Source organism: Penaeus monodon, chromosome 39 (assembly GCF_015228065.2).
Source record: "Penaeus monodon isolate SGIC_2016 chromosome 39, NSTDA_Pmon_1, whole genome shotgun sequence".
Classification (NCBI taxonomy): Eukaryota; Metazoa; Arthropoda; class Malacostraca; order Decapoda; family Penaeidae; genus Penaeus; species Penaeus monodon.
Window position 1 is genome coordinate 26,657,865 of NC_051424.1, and position 11,818 is coordinate 26,669,682.

Consider the following 11,818-nt stretch of genomic DNA (forward strand, 5'->3'; position numbering starts at 1 on the left):
ATACGCCTGCTCCCTACTTTTTCACATCGCTGATTATCAATCTGTCTTTTGTTTGATGTCCGCTTTGAATCGAGAAATCGAAATTTTATGTACTGGCAACAGAGGTTTATCAGAGGAAATGGGTCTTGCTGTGTCATGATGAGTGCTATCTTTGGAAACTGGGATAAAATCATTCAACGAAATACATACATACATACAAACACATTATATATGTAAAAGGTAATGTAGAACCCTGACCACAAACCGTGACATCACAGGATTATGGCAGCCCCCCCCCCCCCTTTGACCACAATCTGTGGCATCACGTGAGGATAATAGAGCATCCCCCCCTCCCCCTCCCGTTCCGCCCTTATGTACATAACTTCAAAAGCTGGGGAATCCACGACAGAGTCAGTTGTTGTTCAGGCTGTTGAGGAGAAGCAAGTCGGGGCATCGTCTGAGTGGAAAGACGAGCAAGAGAGGCACGTGAATTGGCACGACTTCTGACACTCCCCCGGTGGCAACTGACACTTGGAACAGTTTCCCTGAAATACAACGTGACTTTCTTTGGCAGGGGCAAGATGCGGTTCTTGGTGGTGTCCGCTGTCCTGCTATGGCTGAGCGCAGCAGCGGAAGAGGAAACGGTCTCGGTCCAGCTCCCGCAGGGTATCATCGAAGGCAGCCGGGCTGAGGCCAAGGGGGGGAAGTCCTTCTACAAGTTCCAGGGCATTCCCTACGCCGAACCTCCCGTCGGGAATCTGAGGTTTAAGGTAAGTGCTGCCAGCGACATGAGGTGAGCTGCAGGAAGGAAACGGGGTCTTGGGTCGCCCTGGTCTTGGGGAAGGTTTTCGAACGAGTCGTAGTCCTCATGGACAAATCTGCCTTCTATTGCGTATTCCTGCCTAGTACCCTTTACTCTACCTTCTATCGTCTATTCCTGTCTTGCGTAAGCGTTTCGGACGAGGCCACCTTTACACTACCTTGCCTTCTAGTTTCCAAAGGTCGTTTACCTTTCTCAGTCTTATAGGGTTATCGTATTTGCTGAAAGGAGGCCTCAGATTATCGTCGGGGGGTCACTGCCAGTCCATACCTTGTCCCCTTGTGGTCTTTGTACATGGCCGAGGTCAGATGAGGCTTCCAGGGTGTGTGTGTGTGTGTGTGTGTGTGTGTGTGTGTGTGTGTGTGTGTGTGTGTGTGTGTGTGTGTGTGTGTGTGTGTGTGTGTGTGTGTGTGTGTGTGTGTAGCAGTGGCTTCCGTTCTTTTTAATACTTCCGATCCCTTTCTTAAACCTTCTTTGTACTTGTTCGGAGAGAGAGAGAGAATAAGAGCGAGAGATAGTGAGAGAGAGAGAGAGAGGAGAGAGAGGGGTGGGGGAGAGTAGATAGGTAGAGAGAGAGGAAGGTAGATAGATTGAGAGGGAGAGAGAGAGAGGTGTGTGTGTGCGTGTGTGTGTGTGTGTGTGTATATATGTATATATATATATATATATATATATATATATATATATATATATATATATATATATTATATATATAAAGAGAGAGAGATAAGAGAAAGAGGTAGATAAATCGAGAGAAAGAGGTAGATGAGGGGTAGATAGATACATTGAGTGAGAGGTAGGTAGATTGAGCGAGAGGTAGGTAGATAGATTGAGAGGTAGATTCCTCTTCCTCCTCCTTCCTCCCTCTCCCTCCGTCTCCCTCTCCTCCTCGCTCCTTCTCCCCCTTCTTCCCTCTCCCTCCCTCTCCTCCTCATCCCTCCCTCTCCCTCTCCTCATCCCTCCCTCTCCCTCTCCTCATCCCTCCCTCTCTCTCTCCTCCTCACTCCTTCTTCTCCTTCCTCCCTCTCCTCCTATTCCTTCCTTCCTTTCCTCCTCCTCCTTCCTTCCTCTCCTCCTCCTTCCCTTTTATCCTTCTACCTCTTTCTCCTCCTCCCTCCTTCCTCTTATTCCCTTCTATTCCTTTCCTACCTCTTGTCACTTCTCTCATACCTCTTCCTCTCTCCTTTCTCCCCCCATATTCTCCCTCTCCTTCTTTCCCTCCCTCTTTCTTTCACCCAAAGGCAGCAAACCTTTTATTTTGTTCTACACCCCCCCCTCCTCCACCCACCTGGACCCCTTGGATACCCAACGGCAGTTAACTTTTATTTTCCATGCTCTCCCCCTCCCCCTAGGACCCGTTGCCTGCCGGGGCGTGGGAAGGCGTGAGGGATGGGTCGGTAGCCCCGCCCACATGTCCTCAGCCGTTCTATCCTATGAAGACCAATGAAGACTGTCTGTTTCTCAATGTGTTTACACCTCGGGTAAGTTGGTCCCGGAGTTAAATCTCGCAGGCTGCTTCTACTGTTGTTGTTTTTGTTCTTGGTGTTGTAATTTTACTGTGAGGATAATGATTAATGGTACTCTTATTCTTATATACTATACTGCATTTCGATTGATGTTAGTACCAAGTTCTTCATTATCATAATTATCATCATTGTATTGTGATTGTTAAGACTAGTCACGTTCTTCGGTGATTTTAATCGAAACCTTACTTGACAGTTCTTTGCATCTTTCTTAGTTTTCTTACAGTTAATATGACCTTCATTTGCAGCCGTACAAGTCGGACCTCCCCGTCATGGTGTGGTTTTTCCCCGGAGGCTTCGTAATGGGTAGCATGGATATATATCGACCAGAGTATTTAGTTGCGAAGGACGTGGTGTATGTCACCGTTCAGGGCCGTATCGGAATCCTGGGTCTGTATAGTTTTTTTTTTCTTTCTTTCTTTTGTGTATGTTTTTTGTGCATTCATGTATTTTTTATTAATATTATACATATCTCTATGACATTTCAGCCAATATTTGATGTATTTCATATTCTCCATTCTGTATTAATATTCCTTCAAAGTCCTGTGTTACGCACAGTACCAGTCACATTTACTGTGGTACAATGGGATTCTATAGTATTAAGGAATGATAAAGTGGCGATAGGTTGAATTCGTCAGAGTATTTGCACAGGGGATCCTCCTTCGCGACATATCACGTAATTCACAACCCTGAAAGTCTAAAAAGTACAAAACCTGTTTGTTGAGTCCAGCTGAGGGTTTGCAAACACGTCCTTTTGCGCTGTTTCGCATTTTCGTTGTCCTTTTTCCTATTCGCAGAACAAAAAACAAGGCTGAACCTGCAGACATCCTGCACATATAACTGAACTGATTTTTTTTTATCACAAGGTTCCTGTTCTGTAGTAATCAGGGCCATTACACTATTCATAATCATAACTGAAAAGATAAGAGCCATTTGATTTATTGAGTTACTGGATATCATTGCGATCCACAATAGGAAACGCTAGCATCTATAGATGTAGGCAACTGTAGCATGGTGTTTTAGGGACGGAGTTCAGTATAATGCCAAAGATCAAGACTAGCAGGAGTCGAGTGAAACGACCCAAGACTATAACGAGGAGTAACGCGAGATGATAAGTACTACCTCCAATTCGAATCCCAAGCTCGTACATTACCAACCCTGACTGACCTCACGGGGAGGGGGGGCTTAGACGGACACTAAGGCCCAATGTAGGGGATCACCCCTGCCTTAGACCTCAGCCCTTGCTTCAACTAATTTTTTATGGTCTTCTCCCACTTTCCTTTTCCGTCTCTTCTTCATCCACTTCTTACGTCCACTTGCTAAGGTGTGATAGCCGTGCTGAAAGAATGAAAGGCTGGCATTGTGTCAGTCCTGAGCAGCATCCGGGAGCTATGGGTACAGTATTTCCTTGGTAAATCACCTAGCCCTTACTCGTATGGGAACCCTGAGGGGTAGACCGTTTCTTCTCCACCATTTATTTCAGGCTCACTATGGCCAAAATGACCCTTATTAGGGTAACTAGCCTATTTGAATTTGATTTCTTTGCATAACCTCTGACCATGGCTCCGACCCCTCCTCGATGTCTGCTGTCAGGTCTGTCCACCAGGGTCATTACTCAACCTTTAGAATATACCCCCTCCTCTCTCCAAACGCCCTCTACTCTATCATCTACTGCACAGTCTTCTTCTGTTTTTACCTCTGCCCCCTTATTACTTCCCTTCATCCCTAATGTCCTCCTCCACACATTACTACCTCGCTCCAAACCACCTCATCTTCCTTCCACCCACATCCTTTAACTCGTTCCACCTCTGCAAACCTTTTGAGTACTCCTTTTGGCCCAGCCAAGTGGGATCGATTCTTTGTGATTTCCCCCTCAGCCCGTTACGTCTAACAATACACTCCTCTTCCAACAGTGTCTCCCAAAACAAGTAGGCAAAGTTTCCCTTCGCAGTCGATTCGATCGTTCATGCTTTGTCACAGATACATCCGAGCCCCAAGCTCGTGTTTTAACAAGTCTGACTGACCTCACTGGCAAATGTCATATCATTTTAGAGCCTCTGCTTTATGTATTTTATCTATAGTTTTGGTTATGCAGTGCACAATACACATTTCACATCACGAGCCTTTAGTCTGGGGCCTCAATTCACGTATGTTATTGGACATAACAAGCATTCAGATCTTTTGGGAGAAGAAAAGAAATAAATATGAATTAAATTCTTTTTTTTCTTTTTTTTTTCTCTCTCTCTAACCTCGTGATTGTGAGTGACATTTTGTCGGTTTGCCAGGTATGATGAAGTGAGAACAAGAAATGCGTGTTTCCTTTTCATTCTCTTAGTAATTCAAAACACTTTGCTTCTGGCTTTGCAGGATTCCTTTCAACTGGGGACTCTGAGCTCCCAGGCAACCTAGGGCTAAAGGACCAGACTTTAGCTCTCAAGTGGATTCAGGACAACATCCGTGACCTGGGTGGTGACCCAGACAAGGTCACCATCTTTGGAGACAACACAGGAGCCACGTCTGTGCACTACCACATTTTGTCTCCAATGTCAAATGGTAAAATTAAAACCTATATTTCAACAAAAGAGATACAAATGATAAAGATATTGTAATTGTTTCCCCCTGCAGTTGCTTCAGTTTATTTCACTGATATTTGGAAAAGCGAGATGAAGCAAAAACTTGTTTGGCCGTTTTATGAGAACTATTTCAAACTTCCATGCCAGGCTTCATTGGAAATATTACATCATTATATATTAATCTTTTGAAAATTGTATTTCACCTCACTATTGTTTCTTAACTGCCATAGGTTTGTTTAAGCGAGCCATCATGCAGTCAGGAACGGCTCTGTGCTCTTGGGCAATTCGGGAGGACCATAGGTACATAGCGGGTCAGATCGGTAGCTTCTTAGACTGTCCTGGAACGACAGAGAATCCGAATTCTGCAGACCTAGTTGACTGCCTAAAGAAGATCCCTGCTGATCAACTGTCTGCTGCATTGCTCAAACTGGTAGGATTTGAACACGGCAAAGTTGTTTTATTTTGTTATTTGATCCCAATCTTATTCTCCCACTAGGGTCCAAATAGGCAAAAGACGAAATCGGACAATTTTCCTATTTAGCGAAGTTTTGATTATAAGGTGCATTACTTTATAACTTGAAAAAAAAAACTTTTTTTTATAGAACCTCTTGGTCAGATATTTGGTTTGGTTTCGTTATCTATCTAAGCATTTTCAAACTGCCTCCTGAGGAAGCTTGCTACAGTTTCATGACATCGCAAAAGTAAAAGTAAATGCCAACATGGTCGACAGAATTGACTATTTACAATTAAATTCTCTTGATAATTTACTTATTTTGTGATAATAGACCTATAAACTACCAAGTCGTAATCGTATTCCTGCTGAACAAAACATCATCTGGAGTATATTAATAGTTTTATCATTCCCTAGAAGATAAAAAATAATCATAATTAGTATTTCAGCCATCCAGGGTATCTTTGAAGAGCACTTTTATTTACCCTTATTATTTCCATTCTAAAGTTTCGGTTTGGAAGACCTATCTTTGTCATTAACGGTGAACATAATCCCTTTACAGGCGAGAAAAAGATTCCCTCATTGTTACTAACTGCATCCAATCTGTTTTCTTCCACGATTACTTTTCTCGCCCACTTTAAATCTAAACCATAGCTCGCATAACTTGTCATACCTGTGCCTATAACTTAACCTACTTCTTGACCAGGGAACTCGATTTCATTCAAAGCATAGTCTTACAATATATAATAACCCTTACCATACCCGCATCACTATTTAACTTGTCTCTGGATCTGACAGGACTTTCTGACATTCAACAAGCAATATAGGGCTGTTTTATTTTCAGTTATGTTCAGTGAACTGAACTTCAAACTCCTTTTTTTGGCCCTGTCTTCGGGTATCGCGAGAACGGCATCGATTCTGGTGCTGGGGACAGAACAGTACCTTCCACCTTTCTCTAATACTTGGGAGAAAGGTGCCTCACTCTCCGACATGAGATTCTAGCTTTTATGAAGGAAGCTGGCTTCCTCTCGAAGTTATATCTTTGGCATTTTACCATGTTAACAGAAGAATTACTGCATTCTCTTAAAGTTATTCTATTGTGAACATTTACTTTCTAATATTTGTTCCTATTATTACATTATTTTCATTTATCATTCAGTTTGACACCATATTAACCTGCATCTGTAGTACCAATCTTGATTTTAACTAATTGTTCATTCATCCCATTCTCAAACCCAGCTATTGAAGTAAAGATAGGAAGCCTGATTTTACCGCCCATCCACAAGCATAGTTCTAAAAAATGCATTAAATGAATTCTCTACCATCCCTAAACCTAGTTATTAGAGTAAAATAAAACTAAACTCCATTTTCTTGCCCAACTCCAAGCCAAGCCCTTATGTGATGAGTCCTCGCGTGGATGGTGAGTTTCTCCCAGACCATCCAGCCACACTGGTCAGGGAAGGCCGCTACAACCATGTCGACATTATCGCCGGCAGGACACGGGATGAAGGCACTCTTAATGTCCGAAGTAAGTGGGTCAGCATCTTTCATAGACTTTGTAGGAGCATAAATTGCTTGCCGTATGTGTATGGTTACTCCCATGTCTCATATAGCTTGGGATAATGTGGCGATATTGAGTGATTTGACCAGTTTGAAACTCAGTTTCCCGAGCGTTTCTGTCTTTCAGCGTTCTTGCAAGACGGCACAGTGGACGCTCTGATAAAAAACTTCAACACAGTGGGGCCCTATCTAATGGGATTAAATTATTGGGACGACAACATCGACTTCATTGGCCGCCTCATTTTCCACCGTTACATGGGTCCCATTGAGTTTGACATGAGCAAGGTCAACACCCTGGTCAAGGTAAGCCTGGAAACATGACCATTTTAGGATTGTTCATTTTATGTTTCATTTTCGTTTTCTTCTCAATCTGTGAAAAGTATCTGAGCCGTGTGTACCTGCATATGTGTTTCTTGGATTAACAAGATGCGTTCTCTTAGAAAATATTGCACTTTCATTATTTTTTTGTAAGTGAAAATAAGAGAATATATAGTAGCACTGACTATTGTTCTGATATATGGAAAACAAAGGGAGTTAGCAATAGAATCATGAAGGTGGTTGTTTGTATACTCACTGTGTCGTGTTCGTATATATATATTTGTTTGGTGTTTCTCTACGATGCTTGAGGGGGAAGAATACACCAATTAAAACTAAAGTAGGTTCATTGGAGATCAGCTCTGACAAAAATAAAAGAGAGTTCCTCATAGTCCTGTGCACCACGCGTCAGCTTCTGCCCGAGAGTGCTACTGCCAGACGTGTGACTACAGAGACAAAATAAAATATTGTACTCTACAAATTATACAGAGAATCTCACTCTTTTACATAGGCGATATGCTACACAGCAATATAAACTAAACATAATCTTCTATATTTCACATGGTGTAACATATCACACAAAAGGCAGTATATATATAATATAATCATATAATTATCACAATATAGGTACGATAATATTTTCATCATATCCTGTATATGTCGGCATCACAATATGGCACTCACAACTCACATAAGTATCACAACTCACTTCATTATCACAACCCATAGTGGTGAGATGTTCTCTCGTGATCACTAGTTTGGCCTAATTTAAATCTTGTTCATTCCAAGCTAATTGGTGACTGCTTCTTCAATATATGCATCATGGATGCTATAGAAAACCATGCAAGAGACATCGCCTTTGGTAATCGTGTCTACGCTTACGAGCTGCAGCATCGTGGGCAATACACCTTCACAGACCTATACATGGGACCTACACCTGATTGGATTTGAATGGCAAGGACTTGGTATTATTATAATTGTTAATATTATCATCATTATATTATCGGCAAATACACGTGAATATGTGTATTAGGCGTGTGTGTTTTGATTGCTTGCTTGCTTGTGTGTGTTTCTATATTATATGGTAAATAGTGTGTGTGTGGTGTGTGTTGTGTGTGTGTGTGTGTGTGTATTTATATTTATATTTATATTTATATTTATATTTATTGTGATGTTAGACTAGAAACTTGATTGATATAGTGACCTGCTTCATTATAAATGTGCAGTTTGGCCTTTTCTATGTCACAGATTTTTACTGTCCTTACTATACTATTCAAATACACGCAGATGTTAGCCACATGGACGATTTGCAGTACCTGTTCAACTTTGACAATCTCAATATCAGCTTGAGTAAGGAAGAAGATCTCTTCGTTTCTCGGATCATGGTAGACCTTTGGACCAACTTTGCTGCTACTGGGTAAGAGATCCCTATACCTAAGCCATAACAATTACAACCAAATCTAAATCTTATCAAGTACCTAATACCAATGCAGCCTAATTTTGAAAAGATATAACACTTGTAACAAAGCATAGCTGTGTGAATTGATTGCATATAAAGAATTTAACAATCTTCAGCGACCCAACGCCGGATATGTCAATGGGATTCAAATGGACACCGACTGAGGTCTCGAAGACTTCTTACCTCGGCATCACCACATCCCCAACCATGAAGGTCTTCGATGATCACCAGGTACATAGATATCATATTCATAGGCCTTGTACACACTAGGATACATCTGCATACATTTTTGACCTGAGGATTTGCTTACATATTTGACCTATCTTGTTATTAATGAAAACCTACACACGTTTCACGATATTGGTGTGGGTTTTTCTTAGACAATAATACTTAGGAACAATGAATAGTGTAGGTTTACTATAGTGTTCGTGTCTTGTTTAAAAGTATGTATGTCGTATATTTCAGACATATTACTAGTAATGTTTCAAACTACATGTGTAAAAATCCTTACTTGAGCATTGGTATCGGTAATACAGACCTAGCCTATTGATAAGTAATAAGGATCACGGTAAACATCTATCATATATACTGTAAAAATTCTTCAAGATATTGCTATACACACGTTACATTGCTTGTATTTTCTCCCAACTAATTATCAGTTTCTCAACGACCTAGAAAGAATCTAGTACTCCTTCAGATGTTCACTCTGTGCCTACTTACCTTTGAAGTGCTAAAGGTTCTTTCTTCAGTTCTCTCTTCTCCATAAATGAGATTTTGACAATTGCCTTTCAGTGTGACATGGCATACTGAACGGAGCCTTCGTGTAACTGTATGTAGCTTCAAGTATGAGTATTTGCTATGCATGAATTAACCTCTATCTCTTTTCTACAGGACTTGGAATTCTGGAGGAATCTACCAAAGAAGATGAACAAGTTGCTGTATCCAGAGCGTTTTCACAGGAACTAAAACTGGGAAGCAGTAGTTGTTACCATACCATGATGCTACCATATCAGTTACGATGGGTATTTCGTTACCGTTATAACTGCAGTGTGGGGCATTAGCTGGGATTTTTGGTAGACAGTGAATATGGACTCGGCCTGATTTTCAATTACTCTCATTGTTTAAGGCCTTTTGGGACTAGCATGAACAGAGGCATTATATACTCAGTTTATATTCTCTGTAAAGAAATAAATTGTCATTAAATAAAAACATAGTTTTATATCTAGTTACATAATCATCTTAAAAAGCAAAACCAAGTCACGTAACTGGTAATAAGCGAGTGTTAAATAAGTCCTTAAAATTTTCTAGTGGTACACCAGGTTGAGGAAAACGATTTTACAAAAATGTTAAAAGTTTGGCGTAACCCTTATGTTCTGTGTGACGGCAACATCTATTTATAAGGTTATGAACTATTCTTTAACCCGTTCTGGTTAACGTTAAAAATATTTTTGTTTATATTTTCTGTTGTATCATCTTTATAGGCATTTCCACATGCCATAATCATGAAGCAATAAGTGTGTTCGTAATGACCTGTTCAGTCAAAACAGGAAAAAATCATGATGGCAATGTGAAAAAAGTTAACTATATTTTTCATTTTCATCCGAATTCGTCGTTGTTAATTTTTTATTATTTTTCGTGACTGATTATTTTCCCTTCTCAAAACATGCTATAGATATTGTATTTTTTTACTAATAAAGGCTAAAAAAAAGAAGGGAGCGTATTTAAAATTTAGAGAATAAATTTTCATTTGCATCAACAGTCAGTACAATCACTTGCTTATGTAGTTATGAATATTTAATCTTAGGATACACACTTATCATCAAAGAAAGAGAATATAGCATAGTGATACAGCTGTATAAATATGTGATATATATATATATATATATATATATATATATATATATATATATATATATATATATATATATATATTTTTTTTTTTTTTTTTTTTTTTTTTTTTTTTTTTTTTTTTTTTTTTTTTCCCTACTTCAGACAAAATGTACACCACATATGAGTACGGGTATTACTATCATACGAAAACAAACAAAGATTAACAGTGTATATAATCTTTACCTGTCTTCTGCAATACACATCACAAAATATATATATAATAAATGCACTGAATAGGGTACAAAACAAAAATACTAAAGTGAAAAATACTGGACCGTCGGTTACTCTCTGAGACTCGATCAAACGAACATCTTTGTATTTTTATTTAAAATATCATAATTTTGATCTTTCTCGCCCTCTCTCTCTCTTTCTTTTCCTCCTTCCCTTCATTTTCTCTCTCGTTCTATTTCTCTTCCTCCACTCTCGCTTTCTCTCTCTCTCTCTCTCTCTCTCTCTCTCTCTCTCTCTCTCTCTCTCTCCTCCTCCCTCTCTCACATCCTTCCCTTTCCCCTCTCCCTTCCTCCTACTCTAACCTGATAAGAATGATCCTAAAAAAGGACGAGTATATTCTTCAGGTGAAAAGATATTTTATTAAATAAGATAAATTTCAGTGAATTTGACGATGACTGCACCTCTCTGATCAGAAACGAAAATTTAGAGATGGCCAGTCAATTGATAGAGATATACATTCAAGTCAATTTCCTTCTAAGATAAACAGAGGTTCATAAAACATGGTGGCCTGTTAGATCTAACTTTCGGCTATTGGTGTTTTAGCTCTATAAAATTTCAAAATATTTTGTTTTCAATGTTTACAGTGCATGATACTTTATCATCTGTGAAAACCGTATTAAGGTTGCCGCACACTTGTTCAGATCAGACCGGAACCGACGCGTCAGAACAGAACAGAAATGTCTGAAGGAAATCGAATACACGCTTTTCTACCTGACTGCGCACACCTCTTCAGATCAGACCGGAACCGACGCGTCAGATCACATCCGAACCGAAGCAGAATTCTTTGAAAGATATTTTTTCTGATAGTTCTGATGGTTCGGAGAGGCTGCGCATGCGCAGAAGGGAGGTGTGTAGCGGTGGCGGGAGAGGCTCATGAGTTTGGTGATTAGTGTGCATACGACATGCGACAATACTGGAAAAACTTAGTATCGTCTCTCTTTAAATGTGGAAACAGTGTATGGTATTCTCCTTCTTCCTCTCTTGAAGCGCATATATCATGTACCCATATTGTTCTCT

At 40.1% G+C, this 11,818-nt stretch overlaps 1 protein-coding gene across 1 annotated transcript; it reads left to right on the top strand.

Moving 5' to 3' along the window:
• The first annotated feature begins 330 nt into the window (after window positions 1-330).
• On the top strand, window positions 331-9,889 carry LOC119597575 (cholinesterase 1-like). The gene is given in 12 exon segments (XM_037947151.1): window positions 331-461; window positions 554-749; window positions 2,152-2,280; window positions 2,571-2,712; window positions 4,690-4,875; window positions 5,126-5,325; window positions 6,733-6,874; window positions 7,034-7,209; window positions 8,011-8,172; window positions 8,505-8,638; window positions 8,797-8,911; window positions 9,572-9,889. Coding segments are annotated over 12 exon segments (1,767 nt in total). The 5' UTR covers window positions 331-351; the 3' UTR covers window positions 9,647-9,889.
• The last annotated feature ends 1,929 nt before the right edge of the window (window positions 9,890-11,818 follow it).